This window comes from Peromyscus leucopus, chromosome X, assembly GCF_004664715.2.
Source record: "Peromyscus leucopus breed LL Stock chromosome X, UCI_PerLeu_2.1, whole genome shotgun sequence".
Lineage (NCBI taxonomy): Eukaryota > Metazoa > Chordata > Mammalia > Rodentia > Cricetidae > Peromyscus > Peromyscus leucopus.
In genome coordinates this window covers 109,000,423-109,023,812 of record NC_051083.1, presented here as the reverse complement: position 1 = coordinate 109,023,812, position 23,390 = coordinate 109,000,423, and the positions used below count along the sequence as shown (strand labels likewise).

Here is a 23,390-nt window from a genome sequence, read left to right as displayed (position 1 = left end):
TGGCCTCGAACTCACAGCGATCCGCCTGGCTCTGTCTCCCGAGTGCTGGGACTAAAGGCGTGCGCCACCACCGCCCGGCCTAAACAGAAAATTTTTACAATTATCAGAAAATGTGGTGTCTGATTTAATGTGAAAGGCACACTCACAGAGTTTTCCATGGCTACCTATTCTGTCCCTGTTTCAAGTATTCCCTGAAGGGGACTGAGCTATTGAATACCATTGAGTAGTAGTTTTTAATTATTCCCTCATGAGAAAAATGTATAAATTGCAAAGAACATTGGTAAGGTTGCTTACCAATGTCTTTCTAATTTTTATCAAATTTGAAAAGATTATACCCTCTAAATCATGTCTCAAGACCCAATTACTATTAAATATAAAGTTAATTAAAATACACTAAGCTTACTTATCTAAAATAGTTTTATGTATTGACCTGAGACTTTTTATCCAACATTTGCATTAATAGAAAATATTTATTTCATATTTACCTTTCAGCTGATATAGCTTTTAAAATATTTTATGTGTATGAATGTTCTGCCTACATGCATGTATGTGCCCACAGAGGTCAGAAGAAGGCATTGGATCCCCTGGAACTAGAGTTAATGAAAATTATGTGCCACCATGTAGGTGCTGGGAACCAAACCCCAGTTATCTGCGATAACAAGTACCTTAGCTACTACACAATCTCTCTAGCCCTTTAACATCAATTTCTAAATTAAAATTAGATATACAAAGTGTAGGTATAACTTAAAGAATGAGATGTTTACTAGGAAAAATAACATTATTATCATGTTAGTACACACTTCATAAATGTATTTGAGGGTCTACTAGAGCAGCTTGATCAAATATTACAGAATTCACGGTATTTTTGTTCTCTGTACAAATCTGTACCAGCACCACAGTTGTTTTACCTTTAAGTATCCTATATCAGAAATGTTTGACTTATATGAAAAGTCTGATACACTGTTATTTGACAATTCCTTAACATTCCCCACATTCTAAACAAAGAGACAACAGCTTTACTCTTCTAATAGTTTTCAATATGTATTACATTCTTAATATCATCTTCCCTTTTATAATTTTTATTTGATAGAAATATTTCTATTAAAACATTCAACTGAGTGTTTTGTATACATAAACATTCATCTTTGAAAGGAGAAATAACAGATGACCATATGAATTAAGATTATATTGCCCCACCATGGCTGAGAGTTGCACTAATCTATGGGTGTAACAATAAGGCATTAGGGATAGTTTTATATTATGCCTGTTTAGCAGAGTAATAATAGTAATACGTTGTCTCCTATGACCTATTACTTGTCTAACCACTATTTCCTTGCACTGATAAGCCAGATTCTTTTTGAAGTAGATTTCAGTTAGCACAGATACACACACCAGTCAAGGTGCAAAGAATAAGAGACTAGAATGCTCAGCCCTAAATGAGACATTTCTAACACACTCTGTCCTCCCAAGGCTCAAATATCATTGCAGGAGAGGAAGTAGAAAGATTGTAAGAGCCAGAGGTGGTGGGTGACTTCAAGGAAACAATGATTTCTGCACATAGCAGGAAAGCTGCACATATGAAATCACAGAATTTTGACAACGTTCACAGGACCTGTACAAGCTCATGACAGACGGAATCCCAGCATGTAGAGGGGAGGTAGGCACAAAGTACCACTCTTAGATAAGGAGCTATTGACGATTGACAGCTTCTTGGAGGAGGAGAGTCAGTAAATATGATTACTGTCTTGCTCAGCCATCATCATAGAAGATTCCTCCTGCAGTAGATGGGAATAATTCAGAGACCCATAACTGGACAATGTACAGAGAGTGAAAGACCTTGGAACATTCAGTCCTAAATGGGATGTCTACATGAAATCCATCACCCCGCCCCCAAGTCTCAGGGAATTTAACAAAAGAGGTTAAGAGTCAGTGATGATGAAAGACACCAAGGAACAAGGCCTTCTAGACACAACAAGGCTGACGCTTATATGAATTCGCAGGCACTGTGGTAGCATGCACAACGCCTGCACAGACAAAAGTAAGACGAGTTCCCAGTGTTGACAAGAGAAGTGAACCCAATTCCCCATCCCCAAGGCAGAATCTATCTCCAACTGACAGCTGCTCATCTGGAAAAATCTGTTTTCTCCAATGCAGTCTCATTGGGTATACAAACCACACTTAAGGGCAGGCCCTATGCCAAAGACTAGATGGCCAACACAAAACAAACTCAATGGTATTTTTGGAAGATTTTTGTCTCATAGTGCTTTGTCTGGGCATTTTTCTAACCTTACATGTCTTTTACTTACATATTATATTATCCAATTTTGTATTTTATGGTAGGTGTGTGGGTGTTATGTGTTTCTCATGCTTTTATTTTGGCTTTAATTTTTCCATTTGTTTTGTCCTATTCTGATTTGCTTATTTATTTCCTTGTTTAGTTACTTCAGTTTTCTAATAAAAGAGATAAAGAAAGGGTGGGAATTGGGTGTGTGGGGACATGGGGATGATCTGAGAAGAATTGGGGGAGGAGAAACTATGATCTGAATATATTATATAAAAATCTGTTTTCAATAAAAAAAATTAATGAAAGAATTTAGCTCCTGGTATTTTGACCATGCTTCAGTGGAAGGCTACACGTCCCGAAGCATGTGGACAGTACAAACTGGTACTAGATTGGTCTAATAGAAGACACAAAATTGGGAGAGTAGGAGACAGGGCTCCAATAAGGGGGGGAGTGAAGGAAAGGTTAATATGAGCAGAATATAGGGTACAAAATTCTCAGAGCAGCATTATGATTTATATTGAGAGCTAAAATATTCACAGTAATTGATTACATCCCTCATGCATGAATTTTAAAATATTCATTGAACACATATTTTTGTTATATTTTCAAATGCTAAGAATTGGATACAATGTAAAACAAAGACATATCTACTGTCATGTAGGTCATATTGTAGTAATCAACCAAACTGAAATTAATTTTCAAGTCAATCACTTACCAGTTGTGTGATATTAGGTAATTTATAAAGTCAATATCTGATCTTTGGTCACCTCACCTAAAAAATTTTTCTTACATATTATTGGGATATCATGAGAATGTAGTGAAAAGAAACATACAAAGTAAAATACCAGAATATCTATCATGTAATAAAATATTCACCAAATGCCTTTGCCTTACTATTATTATTAACAGTGAGTATTTGAAAATCATTAGCATTTTTATTTGGAATAATCCTTTGTTGCCAAAGTATCCCACAAGAGTTCAAATATGAATGAACTTTTGATTACATTTATTTATTTACTTAATATGTGTGCATATGTGTGTGCTATAGTACACATGTGGAGGACAGAGGTCAACTTGCAAGAGGTGGTTCTTTACCAATTAAGATATTTCATCAGCTTGTGAATTAATTTTTTCTTTGTCTGCCAGGTTTACATTACATGAAAAGAGATGCAAACATTTAATTATCATTTCAATCTGATAAACCAAAATATTCTTTTTACATTTACATTAGGATCTTTAAGCTTCATTCTATACAGTAAATCAAGAGCATTATTTTAATTTTTTATACTTTTAAGTTAAAATATAATTACATCATTCCCTTGTGCTTCCTATTCTCTCTGGAATTGATAGCCTCTTTTTATTGTTACTGATAATGCTGCGTGTGTGTGTGTGTGTGTGTGTGTGTGTGTGTGTGTGTGTCTGTGTCTGTGTCTGTGTATATGTGTGTGTGTGTAAATATATAAATACAACCTGCTCAGTCCATTTGTGTTGCTTGTATATATATGAATTCAGGGCTGACGAGTTGGTATCAAATAACCCATTAATGGGCTCATCCCTGGGGAAGACGGTTTCTCCTGCTCTCAGCCTTCCTTGACTGCCTGTAGTCCTTTGTCTAGAGGTTGGACCTTTTGAGATTTCCCGTTCTACCCTAGCATGTCTATTGTTGCTGTCCTTGTTCAGGTGTTGTTTAAGAAGCCATATTTTTTTGAAGTATCATGGGTGAAGCTTCTCTGTGACTTCTGGAAAACATAATGAAAGCATTGTAAAAAGAAGCAAAGATATATAAACTAATGTATGTATAATTTCTTGTTTACCTCTGAAATAAAAGACCTAAAAACTGGTTTATGCTCTCTATGTTCAGCTAATATGTAATCCAGAGACATATTAAAATGTAGGAAAGATATTTCTTGTTACAGATGATTCATTTTTTAAAAAAATCACAGTACCAATGGAGATAATAGAATATTCCCGTTTGAGAATAGATTACTGAGCTAAGGTTTAAACTTCACAAAATTAAGACTTCTATAGGCATGCAGAAATATTGTTATGAACTATTAAAATTATGAATGACACAGCATAGATGTTGTACCAACATTTGGTAGGTGAGGCTTGCAGGACATGTTGACAGAGGTTATCAAAATATTTGGAAGTAAGAATAAGAAACAAAAATGAAATCCTCCTTTATGTAGCTATTAGTAGATGAATAAAATTATTTACCCTGTTTCATTTTCAAACTTTAATCCAGAAAATTTATATAATTACCCTCTAAGGGTATTGATTATAAATTGTAGTATTTGATGAGGATAACTAATGGAAAACAGAATATTGAGACTGATACATTTTTCCACAAACAGTTCCAGATATTTTTGTCAGAGAAGAAAATGGGGCTGATTCAAAATGCTGTTTTCTTTCATTTTCATATTTGTTTTTTGGAAACATTAGATTGAATACCTATGAATACCTATTTCTCCAAAGACAGTACACAAAAGCTCAAAATACATATAGAAAAATATGCAACATAACTTATCAAAGAAATTCAAGCAAAAAAAAAAGCACAGTAGTAAGACTATTATCAAACAGAAGCCCAAGGGCTAGAGAGTTAGCTCAGCAGTTAAGAGCACTTGATACTCTTCCAGAGGACCCGCGTTCAGTTCCCAGCACCCACATCAGGAAGCTCACAACCACCTGTAACTCCAGTTCTAGGACATGGGAAGCTCTCTTTTGACCTCTGCAAGCACCAGACATGTGCATGGTGCATACACACACACATAAAATAAGTAAATCAAAAAAAAAAAAACAAAAAGAAACCTAAGACATAATATTTATTGAAGAGGGAAATACGTGAAGAACCTTTGTACATTGTTGAAGGGACTTAAAAATACAAGCTTCTATGGGAAAATTACATGACAGTTTCTTAGAAAAATTAAAATGTAACTACAATAGATCCTATAATGCTTCTTTTGGGTGTGTATCCAAATCAATTAAAACAAGACCTTAAAGAAATACTTCTTTTCTTGTATGCACAGAAGCACTCATCCCAATAACTGATCAGCATGCCCTAAGTATTGATAAGGGAGTGAACCAATAAGTAAAATATGATTTTTACATACAGTAGAATATTATTTGGCCTTAAAAAGAAAGGAAATGCTGTCACCTACTGCAACATGGATGCATCTTGTTAAGTGAAATGAGCCAGCCATGAAATATAAATACTACATGTTTCCTCTTATGTAAAGCAGTCAGAATCATAGAAACATTTTTAAGCAGTGGAATGGCGGGTGCTGGGGGAAAGACCGAGTTGTTGAGTGGGCAAATAGTGTTTTAAATTTCCTAGAAAAGTAATTATAGAGACTTCTCACAAGGTACTTAACACTACTGAATTGCATAATAAAATACTTAAGATGACAAATTTATGTTATATTATTTAGATTTTTATCACCAAACTACTTTTAATAACTTTAAAAATAAGTAACTAAATTCCATTATCCCATACAAATGTAATTTGGGCCTACTCATAATCTTTTTTTAAAAAAAATCCACCTCGTTTCTATAGAAGCAAGTTGAACCACTTTCTCTGGGAAAAAATAATCCAAATGCTTATAGCTACAGTAATACAGGCTTAGATGTGTTTCATAAGAATGTTTACAAGATGTAAAAGAGAAAAATCATTGGTTATTTATGTATCTGTTGTGAAAAAGCTGTAGATTTCTGTCTGTTTCCTGTAGAATTTTAAGTGCCATATTAAATCACATTATTTAATGCTAACAGATACATTCAGAATTATGTAGTATAGGGGCTTAAAAGAGCAAGTACATTTCCTCCTTTTATAGATGATTTTAAAATCCTTACAGGAGCATTTATTATACTCCCATTTACCACCACTGAGTATCATCAGTCTTGAAGATTTTTTTTTTACAATTTCCTTATGTGCACATTTCCTTTGGTAATATCTTACTTTCCATTTTTAAATTTGAACTTGAATATTAAAACAGATGCAAAAAGAGGCACTACCTACACATAAACTCTTGAACTGCATTTTCATCATTTGCTCTGTAGGAAAAAAAAAAACCCAATTGTGTGAAATTGATAACAACATTTTAGTATATCCTCAGGTCCTGAGGGAAAAGGCAATGTGCTTAGACAGATGATCTGATTTTATGAGCACATAGCTGAAATCTAGCACTGTGCATTTGTCTTTATGCTCCTAGTTTTTTCAAGGACTATGAAAACACATTAGGCTCTAGTTTCACTTTCCACAATGACCTGCAAAGCTTGTGACAATACATAGCATTTATATTGCTGTTTCTCAGGATACACTTCAAAGTATATATCGCTTTCAGCATAGACTCTTAGTGTGGGCTTGTTAATAAGAAAACAAGAACCATAGTATATGAACTTATTTTATTATCTACTCTCACTGAGGACTATGATTTGGATTCCACTCAAACATGAATTAGTTTAAATGCTGCTCTGCTGTGACTGTTGAATTTATTCATTAATCTGTAATATTTTACTTGTGAAACTGCATTTGGAAATCCTTTGGTGTACATCAGATGAAATTACAGTGCTCAGGGATATTGATTATTGCTTGTAATTGCCATCATAATAGCCAACAATTCTCTGTCATTCTTCTACCTCTTAATGATATACCAAACCAAATCAATATCCAACATATAGGGCCACTTACATTGTCTTGAAAATCCAATTGTTCTTCTTCATAAATATGCAAAAGATTGAAGAATTTTTTATCTTCAAACATTAGGTAGAAGAGTCCATGCTCCTAGGTTTTCGCTTTGTCCCATAGAAATGTATCAGGGTGAGGCTGTATAGGATTACTTACATGTCTGTGACATTTTGCCACCTCAAAATAATCACAGGGTAAGAGTAGAAAGCTAAGACAGCTACGCTACTCTGCTCTTTGTGAACTGCTACATTTCTTGCTCATTAGTAAATTCAGTGGCCAGTCAGGAAAACTCTGGCTAGGAGAGCTCTCCAGGCAATAAAGAAGAGATCTGCATTTTTAAATTCAGGTTATTTTAAAACCTAAAAAAGAAGCACAATTACATGAAATCAACACAATGCTATAGCTCACTTATCCAATAAAATACATTTTTCTCTTACTGCTACTTATATACCATGTCTCCATTCTTCCATTATTGGGATAAATTAGATGCCTTTTAGAAACAATAATATTTTATCTACTGAAGAGTAGTTTGTCCTGTGATGCTTGTCCGTTGATTCAAAACAGTTCATCAGTCTTTAAAAGTTGCTATACAAACATATGGCTTACAAAAGAAGGCTCAAGCGATGGCTCAGTGGATACAAGTACTTACCACACAAGTATAAGTACCAGAATTCAGATCCTTGGTGTCTTAGTTAGAGTCCCTATTGCTGTGCTAAAATACTATGACCAGGAAGTAACTTGGAGAGGAGAGGGTTTATGTCATCCTATACTTCCACCTCACAGTCCATCATGGAGGGAAGTCAGGGCAGGAACTGAAGCAGAAGCATAGAGGAATGCTGCTTACAGGCTTGCTCACCCATGGCTTGCTCATCCTGCTTTCTTTTACCTTCCAGGACCACCTGCCCAGGGCTGCCACAGCTCACAATGGCCTGGGCACTCCTGTATCAATCACTGCTTAAGAAATTATTGTACAGGCTTGCCTACAGGCCAGTCTTCTGGAGGCATTTTCTCAACTGTGCTTCCCTCTTCTCAGATAACTCTGTCTTGTGTCATGTGGACAAAAAAGGGAGCAGTACAATTGACCCCTTGTCAACTTGACATGCAAATGCATCACTCATTAATCCATAGCCTTTCTTTTCTTATTCATCTCTAAGATCTCATATTAATATCAATATCGCAATATAAAACATTCCAAAGTCCCAGAGTCTTTAAAAATTCAGTTACTATAAAATATCCAAAAGTCTCTTAAAACTCCAGTCTCTCTAAAACTCCCAAGTTTCTCTACAAATTCTGTCTCTCAACTGTGAGCACCTGTGAAATCAAAAAGCAAGTTACTCGCTTTTTACTCCTAGAGGGTAATCAGGCCACAGTTACAATCAAAGCAAAGCAAAAGCAAAGTCCAACAGTGCAAAGCTCAGCCTTCTGGGACTCATGATCTTCTGGGCCCCAAGGGGATTCATTTCTCCACTCTGCTGCTGGCCGCTTGTCTGAGGCTTAGGCTGGCTCCACTCCACAGCTGCTCCTGTCCTTGGTAGTCATTCCATGGTATTGGCATCTCCAATATTCTAGGACCTTCACCAAACTGAGACTTCACCTTCACCAATGGCCTCCCACAGTGCCCAGCCTCAGCTGCTTTCTGGGAACCTTTCGTGCCGCCAAAACCAGTAAGACCTGGGAAACTTACAAATTGCCAAGCTCAGCTGCCAGCACAATCTCTACATCACAGCTTTCATGTGCTCACCCTGAAGAAGAAACACTTCCCAGAGAAATGTGCTGGTCTCCTCTTAATCACATCAGACTCTTGTGCCCCATCTGACAAGCATCAGTTGTCCCAACAAAACAAATATTTCACTGTGGTGCTTGTAGTCTCTTGTTAATCAATCTATTCTTCAGCTCCAGCAGACCAGAATCACAGAGTATTAATTCGAAATAGCATGTGAAAGCTCCAGACCGAGTTTTTCTGCCCTCTGCAACCTCACAAGACAGGCCTCTATTATCTGTGTTGCTCAAAGCTCTTACCTTCCAAGCCTCCCCAGCGGAGCCCACTGAGCTCGAAGTATCCAGTGTCTTTTCTATCCTAACGTTCAAATGCTACCACAATCTTCCACAAAACACATGTCCAGAATCTGTCATGGCAATACCTCTCAACTTTGTATCAATTTCTGCCTTAATTAGGATTTCTATTGTGGTAAAATACCATGACCAAATGCAACTTTCACCTTATTCTTTTATCAGTGAGGGAGCTCATGATAGGGACTTTGTGGCAATACATTGTGTACCCTAATAAAATTTACCTGAATATCAGAAAAGCAGAGAAAGCCACAGCCACCACTTCTTACCTCACCAACTCCTCAGCCTGAAAGAGCCTCTAGCTGATAGGGACAATTCTGCCAAAAAGCATTTAGTTCCTGTCTCCTCACATCTTATATACCTTTGTCCCCTCAGCCATCACTTCCTGGGATTAAAAGCATGTGTGCTTCCCAGTACTGGGATTAAAGGTGTGTGTCACCATTGCCTGGCTCTGTTTCCTCTCCTAGACTGAGTCAATCTCATGTAGTCCTTGGTAGCTTTGAACTCACAGAGATCCAGATGGATCTCTGCCTCCCAAGTGCTAGGATTAAAGGTGTGTACCACACCTGCTTGACCTCTATTTAATCTAGTGGCTTGTTCTGTCCTCTGATCTTTAGGCAAATTTTATTAGGGTACACAATATATCACCACACAACCTGAGGGAGAACTGAAGCAGAGGCCATGGAGGAAACAGCTTACTGCTTAATACACTTGGCTTGCTCATGCTGCTTTCTTATACCATCTAAGACCACCTGCTCACAGATGACAAACCCCATAGTAGACTAGGCACTCCCACATCAATCATCAATTAAGAAAATACCCCCATAGACTTGTCTACAGGCCAGTCTGATAGAGGCAATTCCTCAACCGAGGCTCCCTCTTTCCAGATGACTTCAGCTTGTGCCAAGTTAACAAAAGAACAAACCAGCACAAAGGCAAACAAAAAAATACACATACATTATGTAATATGGTTTGAACAGATAATGATTGTTGATTTTGAGTCAGTTAACATAAGTTATTAGAAAATGATGCTTATCTGATGAAGATTAGGTTACAGATAATGTCAGAAAATGGAAATATAAGTAAATAGGAAATACCTGATTCTAGCTTCATCCATAATATTAACTAGCTGTTACTTAAGTAAATCACTTTCATTCTTTTTCTTATTGAAAAATGAGGGCATTTTGCTACTAGAAGATTTATAAGGAAGTTCCTCCCAACTTTGTGATTCTGTAGCTGTCATTCTCATATTCTTCTCATTAAGCCCAAAGGAAACAGTATAAAACCTCAGTTGAATGTCTACATGCCAAGTTCAGCATAAAATGTGTTTCTGTGGGGGTATCTTTGTGGATTTCTGTGGGCCTCTTTAGCTCTTTGTTTCTTCCTTTTCTCATGTGGTCTTCATTTGCCATGGTCTCCTATTCCTTGTTCTCCCTCTCTTTTCTTGATCCAGCTAGGATCTCCCGCTTAACTGTTTGAAATCTGGGACTTATGCAGGGACGCTTGGCTCAATCTGGGAGGAGGGGACTGGACCTGCCTGGACTGAGTCTATCAGGTCGATCCCAGTCCTCGGGGGAGACCTTGATCTGGAGGAGGTGGGAATGGGGGGTGGGCTGGGGGGAAGGGGAGGGGGGCAGGAAGGGAGAGAACAAGGGAATCTGTGGCTATGTAGAACTGAATAGTATTATAAAATAAAAATAAAAAAAATGTGTTTCAGTGCTTTAACAGATCAATATTAAAATTTTAATGTTTTCAGTAGTTGCATAAGGCTACTATGTATATGGTCTGATAGCAAGGGCTCTGGAGCCAATATACCGGAGTTTGGCAATTGTACATCACCAGTTATTAGTAATGGGACCATGGACCAGTTTCTGCATCTCTTTGTGTTTTGTTGTTCTCATCTGTAAATATCATAATAAGCTTGCTATAAGTGCAAAGTGATATAATGCTTTTTGAAATGGAACCATGAATGATGCAACTCAACACTCAAATGTTATCTCTTGTTAGTATTAAAAAATTACCAGTTACCAATTTTCACCAAAATTCTGTGGGTCTTGATTTTGTCATCTAGAGAGTAAGGTAATAGTACCAACCTCAAACACACATAAGGATCAAAATAATACATTTATAGAAACTGACTTGGTTCCTAATAACCCCTCTAGATAGGGAGGAGATTAGTAAATTCACCAGATACCAATCTTTTAATCCTATTAAAAACTGATATGAGATTAAGTGCATTTTTCTTAATAAAATACCCCTAAATTTTAAACATTACACAAATTATTCTTTTATCCACAAATACTATGCCTGCCTTTTTTGTCCTTTAAAAAATATATCATATTGCCTCTTTTGAGGCCTGGCTACTTATCCTTAGTACTATGTGTAAATGCTTTTCCTAGTGAACAAATATGTTTATATCACAATTTGTAATAATTGTGTATCATGTGTTTTAAAAATCACTTAATGAAATATCAAGTATTAGGGATATGAGTAGGTTATTTTGGCTATTATAGGTATCGTTGTAACAAATGACTTCTTAAATAAATTGTCATAGACAATATTTCCTAAAGATAAACTCCTGAAAGCGTAATTGTTATGTAAATAATATGTGTATTTAAAATCTTTTGGTATATAATGTTAAGTTGCCCTCTAAAAAGATGCAGGAATCTCAATTTCATTCAATAACTCAGCCCTTTAGCAAACAGTTAACCTCCATGATACTCAAGCCAAATTCTCTATTATCAGCATTTTTCATCACCTGGTACATGGAGTTGTTGGGGCTCTTCCCTTTAAACATGCTTCTTTTCCTTTAAATGTGGAAGCTAGAAATGAATCTTCTGCATTTGGGCATATGTTGCAAGGTGATGTTGACTTTTCACTTACTGAGAGGTTTTATACTGTACATTAAAATGCAATACTAGAATGTGCTTTGTTTAGCAGTGCATTTTACTGCCATAGAGGGCACAGTAGAGTGGTTAAGATTCAGGACTTTGAAGCCTGAATGACCTATATGCTGATTCTAGCTCTGTCACTTGCCTACCAGGTGAATTTGGACAAGTTGTGTAACCTATTTTTGCTTTCCCATTCTTAAAAGCCCAATGAGGAAAACATCATAGCCTGTTTCACATGAGTAAAGAATAAATGCGATGATGGGCACATAATAGAACACATGGCACTTAGCACCCAGTAAGGATAGAGTACAGGGACAAAAATATATATATATATATATATGTTTGTTTTTCTCAAGTCCTTACTTATGAATATATCACTACTATTTATGAAATGTCCAGTTATACTAGTAATGAGCTATAGGAATATACTATAATATAATACATCATTACTCCACAGGTACAAAGTTCCACAGCAGGCATAATGAATGTATGGTAACAAAGTACAGAGTTGAGTTTGTCTCTGGAAATTAAAGTAGAAATTTGATTGGAAAAAATGAGGGAGTTCCTGGAGTTATGGGACTGTTCTACATTGAGATAGGGGTTTGAGTTGCGCAAGTAATTGCATGTTATCAAATCTCAACAATGATATATGTTAACAGTATATATTTTCACATATAATTTTTATATTGAAAACAAACTATAAAATATCAACTCTATATAATAATATTGGATTCTGAAATATTTTAAGAAATTTTCTAATATATGCCAGTTATCAAAAACTAGCACCAGTTAGTAGATAAATGAAGAGATGAACTGAACAGATAAAATGGGGTACAATCAAATGTGAACTGTTAAAGCTTATTGATGATTAAATGGGGTAACTTACCTCAAGTGAGCCATATGTTTGATATTTTTAAATTAAAAATTAATGAATATCTGTCAAAAATCTTGTCTTTAAGGTTTGATAGTGAGGAAATGCCCAAACACTGGTATCTAGGAAGCTCTAATTATCAAAATCTGATGGTACAATACAGTCATCTCTTCAGAATCATGATTAAGGAATGAGAAAAGCATAGGGAATATCAACTATGGAATGGCAACATTTGCTAGTCAGCAAGAAAGCAAGGAAAGGAGGGACTGAGGAAAGAAGGGACAGAGTGACAGAGGTGATGAGGATGAGGAGCAGAAGAAATGACAGAGATACCGAAGACAACTCAGTTACTTGTGGGTTACCTGAAATCTCTGTCTAGCCCTTCCAGGGCTGGTGAGATTAGACATTGTATAATGGCTTAAAATTTGTAGAGCTTGTGAGGTTTGTAGAAATTGGCTTTGGTATTTACAGGGAAACTTTTCTGTTTTCCCCCATTAGGCATTTCCTGTTCAAACATGGATCTGGTTCCTCTGCTATCTTCAGTGCAGCCAGTCAGAACTACCCTCTGACATCTAATACTGTCTACTCACCACCTCCCAGGCCGCTGCCTCGGAGCACCTTTTCCCGACCTGCCTTCACTTTTAACAAACCTTATAGATGCTGCAATTGGAAGTGCACAGCCTTGAGCGCCACTGCAATCACAGTGACTTTGGCCTTGTTACTAGCCTACGTAATTGGTAAGCCCTTCATTCTATGCATGAGTTTTCTTTTTAACATAAGTTTGTTTTGTTTGTAATGGGACAGGAATTCATTCTCAGTGCTAAGATGAACAGATTTGTACCATAGCTAAGTGCTGTAATAACAAATGAATTTCTAGTTCTTTTTTTCATCCCCAACCTTAAATACTGCTGTTGGGAGTGGAAGGAGCACTCTTTGAGAAGAAATATTTATTCTACTAACACAGTCTTATTGATTGCAATTGCTGTAGTTAGCCATGTTCCTTTCAATTAAAAGGTTGTTATGGTTTTCTCATTAGAGGTCCTAAATACTAATCTACAATAGCTTCTTAAATGATAGGTACACAGTAATATGGCTACTGAGTTTTCCAGGTAGCGATTTCATTAAAGCACTTGGGAGCTTACAGTGCACAATTTCTTCCCAAGGATTCATAGGAACCAAAACAGATAACCTTATTTTTACAAGAAGTTGAAAAATGTGTGTTTCTTGAGTTTTGGAGGGTAATTTTAAGCAATCTTTCTACTTTTAAAGGAAAATGTTGTTCTTCAGTCACTCTGATTAAAGTCACCCACACTTAATAGAAAATTGTATTGATTTTTCTGGATGGCATTTTATTTTGACTGAATATTAATTTCCTTGCTTGAGTGGTTCTGCCAGTTTAAAATGTAAATAGTTTAAGAAACATGTGTTTTTTGAAAGCCTTATTCCAGCAATGAATGTAATATCCTATAGTTGGAGTTTTCTCCAGTCCTGCCTGGCCCACAGTCAGGAAAAATCTCTCTCACCCGCCAGTCCCGCAGCCGCTCAGACCCAGCCAAGTAAACACACAGAGACTTATATTGCTTACAAACTGTATGGCCATGGCAGGCTTCTTGCTGTCTAGTTCTTATATCTTAAATTAACCCATTTCTATAAATCTATACCTTGCCACGTGGCTCGTGGCTTACCAGTATCTTATATGTTGTTACTCATGGAAGCAGCTCGTAGCATCTCTAATTCAGCCTTCCTGTTCCCAGAATTCTCTTCTCTGCTTGTCCTGCCTATACTTCCTGCCTGGCTACTGGCCAATCAGCATTTTATTTATACAGAGTGATATCCATAGCAATATCCTGATTAAAAAAGAAAACTATCTAAATATGTCACTAACAACTTCTTTTCAGATTTAACCTGAAATTCCATTTCCCAACTGAATCAGAATTATTCACTAAGATATAATGAATATGATTCTGAGAAGTGGTTAAAAAAGAATATTTAGATTTTCTCATACTTATAAATAACTGTTTGATTGGTTCCCATTTTTCTAAAGCATTAACAGATAGTCTTCACATAACCAGTTTCTAAAGAAGCCATGACACAGGATGAGGTATGAAAATAAACAAATTGCTTCTGCAGAGATGTACTGGAGTCTCTGCTGATATCCATGATTCCTGCTTGGTAATTTCCATCAAGCAATTTCTACTCTAGTAAACATGGATGATGCTTTCCTGTGTCAAAAATATTTCCTTTATATCAGGTTTCATGAAATATAATGACCTGTAATGAGAAATTTGATGAACGAAAGGATAAAGAAGAATTGAAGTTCCAGTATGATTTTAACATGAAATCATTCAAAATAAGGAACAAGGGCCAGCAAGATGGCTTAGCATGAAAAGACAGTTGCCATCAAGCCTAAGTATCAGAGTTCAATCCCTTGAACCCATTTTATGGAAGTAGAGAACTTTACCCTGCAAGTTGTCTTGTGACCTCCACACAACTTCATACACATGCACATAAACATGATAAAAAAAGTGTTAAGAATAAAATATTCAAAATAAGGAGTAATCTGAGATGTTCCAGTATCATCAAGACCCCTCAAAGTGTTCTTGGTCTATCACTGCCCAGGGGTGGGGAAAGTCCCCAAGCAGCACAGGGTCAGAGGAAATCCACTGGGTCGGTGCATACTAGACTTTTCTATCTGAGGGGTTAGGGGAAAAGACACTCACACTCTCTCTTGATGGTTTCCTTCTCTGTTCTCTATTCTATGTTCTTCCTGTGTTCTCTCTACTGTATACTTTTTTCTCTACAGCTTATATACCCCAACAAAGTTTTTCAGGCAATATAGGAATTACAACGTGGTTATATTCTACTTTTCAAGTGAATGATTACAATGAATACAAAACAAACAGTAAACAAAACCAGCATGTTTTCCATATCTCTTACATTATTAAACATTTTACATATTACAGGTTAATAGCAAATTATCCCAAGAACCCACACACATTCATACTCAAGCAACTTCTTATAGATTAACAGTGTTGGCAAGTAAGATATTCCTCTCAGTCAGGTCTTTCCTGGCAGGCTGCATTTTGCAGTTACAAGACATGGTCAATTACCTTATTACTTATCTTGAAAGGTAATCTTATAAGGAATCACAAACCTAAACTTTTGTATTTGAAAAAAATCAGTCAGCTGTACTTTAAATCTTTAGAGTAATTACCCACTCATCAATAGTTGTTTTGTTGTTTGTTTTTTAATCAGGAGATTGAGGGCAAAAATGAGTATAAGGAGTTAATCATCACCTCTGATCATCAACCAACCCTATCAAGGAAAGTATGTCACCTAGTAACCGTTGGGTGGTTTTGTATTTTTTACCTCAGCTATGTGTCCTTGTGAACTTTACATTTTTTTTCCTGAGGTTTTTCATCTCAATGCTATCATCAAAACATCTGATATAACTTGAAGTTATTTTAAAGCTTTGTTTCAGCTAATGATGCACACCAAAACCTGTGAACACATCTCCCAACATTAAGATTAGAAGAATTTAGACTAGCTGGGCTACTGGAACTCAACTGTTTTTCTTAATCATTAACCTAAGCTACAGTCTATATGGCTCCTCAATGGAAACTCTTGTGTTCTAGCTGTGTGACATTTCCTTGTTTCTATTTTTATCATCAAAACTCTATTTAAAGCTGGGTGGCAGTGGTGCACGCCTTTAATCCCAGCACTCAGGAGGCAGAGCCAGGCAGATCTCTCTGAGTTCGAGGCCAGCCTGGTCTACAGGGTGAGATCCAGGACAGGCATCAAAACTGCACAGAGAAACCCTGTCTCGGGGAAAAACAAAAAACAAAAAAAAACCCTCTATTTAAACTAACATTATTATTAACAATTAGACAGTACAGCATAAGAAGAAATCATCTTCATAATAATCCACAGGTAAGAATGCCCAGTAAAATAGAGGTTTCAATAAGATAAACACACTACATCACAGTCAGTGGGGATCTCCCCACACCCATTCACACCATGACAGATACCAGAGAAAGATGGCAGCATCAAGCATGTAAAGACACCGCAGAAGCAAAAGATATTCCAGGGTCTGTGGTCTCGGAGCCTTGCCTGTCTGTGATTCACCCATCAGGGATTTTCTTCATCGTGTGCTGACACCTTGAACTTCAATTACCACCAACTGCTCATCTGACATGGCCAACAGCATTGCTCAATTATAAAATCAGTTTAGTGTTATATGTGTTAGTTTCTGTTCAGTTTACTATATAGAAGTAATGTCTTATATATAAGATATAACAAATAAATTCAGGTAATATGAGAATGTGTGTTAATAATAAGTTTACATTATGTTTAAATCTGTATTTCTATGTAAATTTATTATGATGTGATAGCTATGTCAGAAATTTTATTTTATAATCTGAGATTTGTTTATTTTCTTTATTTTGTTAATGAGTGCATGCTTTTTAGACATTACAGGGAATGATGTTTTATATGGAATATCAAAATGACATGATAGTAAGGTAACATTCTACAATAGTTATGAACATAGATTTTCAAATCTCTACTTACTAGCACATTACCTTGAGTGAATCATTTAATATGTTTAGACCTCCATTTACTCACATGAAAAACATACTTAAAATAGTACTTATAATAGGATTATGAGTAGAAATAAATTAATTGGTAAGAATTAAAGTACTTGAAATAGGATATAAACATAGAAAGTAGTTTATAATGGTTAAATATAAATATAATTCTAATATTCATTTGTTATTGTTGTTCATGGATTCTATTAATTAAGCATATTGCTTGTGATTCTTTTACTTTTTAATGACAGAGCAAACTCCATAAAACATACTTTTTAGCATTAGACCTCACTTCCTTTTCTTGTACCAGTAAATACTCTACTTTACTTGGCTATTTTAAAATCTAACTAGATGTACCAGGTAATCTATTACAATGGTAAGGGGAATGAAGTAGTTTGATTGGATAAGAGATGTCTTTTGAAAATATTTACTGTGAGATTTTCTAATTGCAAAACATTTCATCCAAGATGCTTACATGGTACATTGAGTGGGCTCAAAAGAAGATTTCTTATAGCAAACACTGTGAATTTCTTATTTTCTCTCTTATGACCTGGGTATTATATGGCTTTAGACAAATCAGTAAAACCCTCTTCCTGAAGCTGAGTGTTATATAGCTCAGTGGTAGAGTGCTTGCTTAGCATGCTTGAGACCTTAGGTTCAAAACCAAGTACTGAAAAGAAGCCATCTTCCTGGATTTATCTTATTACCGCCCTATTGCTGACCATCTCAGAAAAGTAACATAAGAATTCATAAATACACATTCAGGTGAAAGATGCCACATAAGAACTATATTATATAAAATTATTTTTAAATGGCTTTCTGTGGTTGAAATAAAACAGTATTATACTTCAAAATATGAAATCATTTCACCCTCCACCCTTTTTGAGTCTGTAAGAGTCATCTTTTTTTTCAATCCCCTTTGCATTTGCTGTATAACCAAAGAAAATCTTTCACTGAAACTATTTACTGCTTCTGTTTCCTGTGCAAATTCCTTTATGCTATTTTATTTTCCTCTATTATCCATTATACATAACCTTTACATACTAATGACTATATGCTGGGTTGCCCTGAATCCTCCAGGGAAAATCACATCAATATCAGTGGGACATCAATAGGTGTTCTGCGCATAATGCCTCTGTAAGTGGTCATTGGAAAGCAGTAGAAATCGAGTATGTGAAAAGCCAGAGCTGAGGTGTTCAGCCAAGCAGTTCCAGCTTCACATCTACCCACTATACTTTTAAGGTCAGCAAGAAAATAATTCCTTTGAATAAGTTTTGAAGTCATAAAATTTGGTAAGGAGAGGTATGGAGAGATACTGATTATATGAAGATATCATGGAACGGCTATTGTCAGGACTTGCTCATAAATCTGAAATATTTTCCATCTGAATCAAAAAAATATGTCCTTATGCTTCATCCTCTCTGATATTTTGGCATCAGCGATGTATCAGTGCCAGTCAGAAGCACATTTGCTTGAATTTACAAATAAGCCATATGAAGTAATAGTCAGGAAGACAGATGACCATATGCAAGGCATGAAGAGAAGGCGAGGTTAAGGTACTCCATCAATGGTTTGAAGGGCACAAACAGCTTCTCTGCAATCTTTGATGTTTTGATCAAATTTCTACAGAGTCAGCAATTTCTATAAGCAGCAATAGAAACTCACAAGCAATAGGAACTCATGAATACATTGTATCTGGGGTCAAATAGGCTGTTGCATTGAACAAATCAGAAAGAATTTTCTAGCTCTCAGACCCAATATCATCAGTTAATGACGTGGATGATCCTTTGATTTTTCCATGAAATTAATAATGATTCATGCCACCTTCAGGAGATGCTGCTGTCCAAACTGTAGAGATTAAAACATTAAATTCTGTAAACCTCACCATGACACATTATGTGTTCTGCATGTGAAAAGTTAATCAGATGGATATTAACAATAGAGAATTGGGAAAAGGTAAAATATTCATTTCTCTGAACTATAGTTTATGAATAAAACTGTTCAAGAGAGCAAAAGACCTACCTCACATTTTTTTACTACATCAAAATTTGAGTAACACTTATTTTAGTGCTTTCTTCTGCTTCTATTATACTTGCCCAAACTGCCCTAATCTCTACTGCTATTATTATAATAGAGTAACAAAGTGATGAAAATGATAGCTCCAAGGAAAGTGAGGTGTGTTCCTTTAGCCCCCCCCACACACACACACACAAATACCTCACTGTAAGGAAGCAATTAAACAGGACATGTCCTGTTTTTGGAAAAATCCAATATCATACATTGTTTTAATGTAGAAGATAAAAATGGAGAAAATTTCCCATGAAGTCTAAATATACAATGACCCCTCACATAATATTTTCTAACATTTTATGTTTACCAAAATCTCCTTTAATACTTGCCTTTTCATTGATATCTCTGCCTATGTTTATCTGAAAAATGGAAACATTAATAATACATACATAAGAATTTCCTTTATAATCAAATGAGTGATAGCATGTAAAAAACACCCATGATAATACTTAGAAGGTCTAAATAAAGGTTGATGGTTATTATTAGTAGAACTGGATTATTATGAACATCATTAATTTGAACTGAGGTCAGCATAAGGAGCATTAATTTATTCTAACCTGGCATGACCTTGTTTTCTTTTTTAACCAAGTCTTCTAAAACAGTGTCTGGATATGTGTCACGTAAGATTCATTTTATTCATGTATATATGTTTTTGTGTGTGTTTGTGTTCTTGTGTGTGGATGCACATGTGTGCAACTGAATGTGGAAGCCAAATAACATGTCAAAAACTGTGTCTACCACTATTGGCTTGGAGTTCAGCAATTAGTCTAGGTTGGCAGGCTAGTAAACCCCAGGGATCCTTCTGTCTCAACTTCCCTAGTGCTGAGATTACAATCATTTTCAACCACACTCAGCCTTTTTACTTGGGTGCCAGAGATTGAACTCAGGTCCTCATGCTTACAAGGCAAGTGCTCTCCCCACTGAACTATCTTATTTAGCCCCTCACAAGAGTTTTTTCATGAGTTTGTTACCTCTTCTGTGGTGTTTTGTATTTCTACCTAAAGGCTATATGTAGGTTGATCACATTTAGGTATTATGTATTTTATCTTATAACATTCAACAACTGATTCTGCACAGTTCTAAAAAGTGTTTATGTTATCCTCTAGGCCATTATCTAATAATGCCTATTTTTAATAATTATTTCTTCTCCTTCACTGTCATGAACCAAATCATGATGATAATAGCACATTCGGTGTGTACATTGACTTTCTCTCATATTCCTGTCTTTCTAACAATCTCTTTGAGCAAGGATCTGGTAAATAGTAGTGTAAGTTCAGCCTAATATATGTTTCATCCATGTATTTATCACAATCTTTATTTTAAAAAATGTTTCTGCACATATCCTTATTTCACCTTTTGTTCTGTGAGTTTCATCTCCATCATGTTAAGTGGTGTTGTTTTACATGGAAGGATACACAGACATCCTGTTAAGTACTTCTTAGGCTGAATAGAAAATTAAAATTGGATTCTGTAACAAAGATAAGTATCCACTAGAAGATATAATAAAAGTGGTGCAGACAGTAGTTTGGCAATTTAAGGATTTTATGGGCTTAAGAAATTTTATAATGGCAAAAGTCAATTTTGCAAATTCAGGCAAAATATTTCTCAAGAAATACATGATTTTAAAGTAGGTCATTTTATTTCATGAAGATGTGATCTTGCTCCTATTTAATACAAATTCATCACATCCAAATTACATATAATGTATATAGAGAGATGTCATGTGGTTGTTTTTAGACATATATTACATGAGTTGCGAAGTTATCTTTCTCTGAAGTGAATAAGAATAAACTAAATTAGAGCAATGGCTTTTAAACAGATGACATGCTAAAGCATTTTATACTTCAAAAATAGGACATTTTCATATAGAGCAGTCAGAATGGGAAGGGCCAGCATTACCAAGCAAATGTCAGATTTGTTGAAGTTATCATTAAGAGGTGGCATCATAGAATTTGAGAGATTATCCGTTTGGACTTCAGCTCTATTCCTTTTATAGAAAGTGAATAAATATGTGAAATCAGTGAAGGCAAATACATAATGCCTCAAACAGCAGGAAAAAGAAAGGCTACAGGAGTCGTATAGGAAATAAGAGTGATAAATAGGGGCAGATTGTGAGAGGCATTTTAAGTCCTGGTAAGGAAATGAAGTTTATTCCAAGAACAAATGGGGGTTTACATGTTTTTAACTAAGGCAGGAAAGTTATTTGATTAGATTTACACTTAGAAAACAAACCTTAAGACACTACTGAACTTGGGTTTAGCAGGCAAGAGGGTGGCAGTTTTAAAGTTGAGGTCGTGAAGACAAATTAGAAGACTACAATATTAATGCATGTGAGTGACAGTGAGAGCATAAACTTCTGGGAATAAAGGCTGTGGAATTAAGAAGCATTTAGAAGATAAAACATATTTGACTTCATAACTTATTTATTACGACAGGGAAGAGAATCATTGCTGTTCTCTGGATTAGATTTGCTTGTGATGCTTTTACAGCCTAAGGTAAAATATGAAAGGAAGAGATAAAAGATAAATACAAATGATCATAAAAGACTATTATGAAAAATTATGTACCAATAAATTGAACAATCTAAAAGAAGGGGAGAAGTTCCTTGATGAATGCTACCTACCAGTACTGAATTATGAATCACAGAAGTATCTGGACAGACCAATGATGAATAAGAAGGCTATGTTAGTAGCAATCTCCCACCAGAGTGAAGGCCAGGACAAGATAGCTTTACAGCTAAATTCTACCAAACATTTAAAGAAGAGGTAACACCCTCTTCTTACAGCATTTTAAAAAATTATGAGGAAAAAATACTTAGAAACTCATGCCAGCATCGTGTCACTACAAAAGTCAAACATTGAAACTAAAAAGAAAAGAAAAATTATTCTTTGGGACAGGCAGATAAAAATCAAAATGACAATACCAAGCTGTTTTTATTACTATAGCTCTATAGTAGAGCTTAATGTCAGGGATGTTGATGCCTCCAGAGGTGGCTTTGTTGTACAGGATTCTTTTACCTATCCTGGAGCTATAGTAATAAAAACAGCTTGGTATTGGCATAAAAACCGACATGTGGACCAATGGAATTAAATTGAAGACCCTGGCATTAACCCACACACTTATGAACACCTGATTTTTGACAAAGAAGCCAAAACTACAATGGAAAAAAGAAAGTATCGTCAACAAATGGTGCTGGCATAGCTAGACATCAACATGTAGAAGATTGCAAATAGATCCATATCTATCACTACACTCAAAACTCAAGTCCAAGTGGATCAAAGACCTCAATATAAAACCAGTTACACTGAATCTGATAGAAAGAGAAAGTAGGAAGTAGTCTTGAATACATTGGCACAGGAGACCACTTCGTAAATATAACACCAGTAGCACAGATACTGAGAGAAACGATTAATAAATGGGACCACCTGAAACTGAGAAGCTTTTGTAGAGCAAAGGACATGGTCAATAAGACAATACAACAGCCTACAGAATGGGAAAAGATTTTCACCAACTCCACATCTGACAGAGGGCTGATCTCCAAAATATATAAAGAACTCAAGAAACTAGACATCAAAGTAACAAACAATCCAATTAAAAAATGGGCTATAGAGCTAAACAGAGAATTCTCAAAGGAAGAATTTCAAATGGCCGAAAGACATTTAAGGAATTGATCAAAATCCTTAGTCATCAAGGAGATGCAAATCAAAATGACTCTGAGATACCATCTTACATCTGACAGAATGGCTAAGATCAAAAACGCTGATGACAGCTTATGTTGGAAAGGATGTGGAGCAAAGGGAACACTCCTCCACTGTTGGTGGGAGTGCAAACTTGTACAGCCACTTTGGAAATCAGTGTGGTGGTTTCTCAGAAAATTGGGAATTAATCTTCCTCAAGACCCAGCTATACCACTCTTGGGCATATACCCAAGGAA

At 35.8% G+C, this 23,390-nt stretch overlaps 1 protein-coding gene across 4 annotated transcripts in view; it reads left to right on the top strand.

The window, feature by feature from the left end:
• Positions 1–23,390, top strand: part of Tenm1 (teneurin transmembrane protein 1) — an 829,897-nt gene that overhangs the window by 493,118 nt on the left and 313,389 nt on the right. For all 4 annotated transcript variants that reach the window (XM_028881639.1, XM_028881638.2, XM_028881636.2 and 1 more), the window contains one exon: positions 13,299–13,537. In XM_028881639.1, the coding sequence (XP_028737472.1) occupies positions 13,299–13,537 (239 nt within the window). The remainder of the gene's footprint in view (positions 1–13,298; positions 13,538–23,390) is intronic.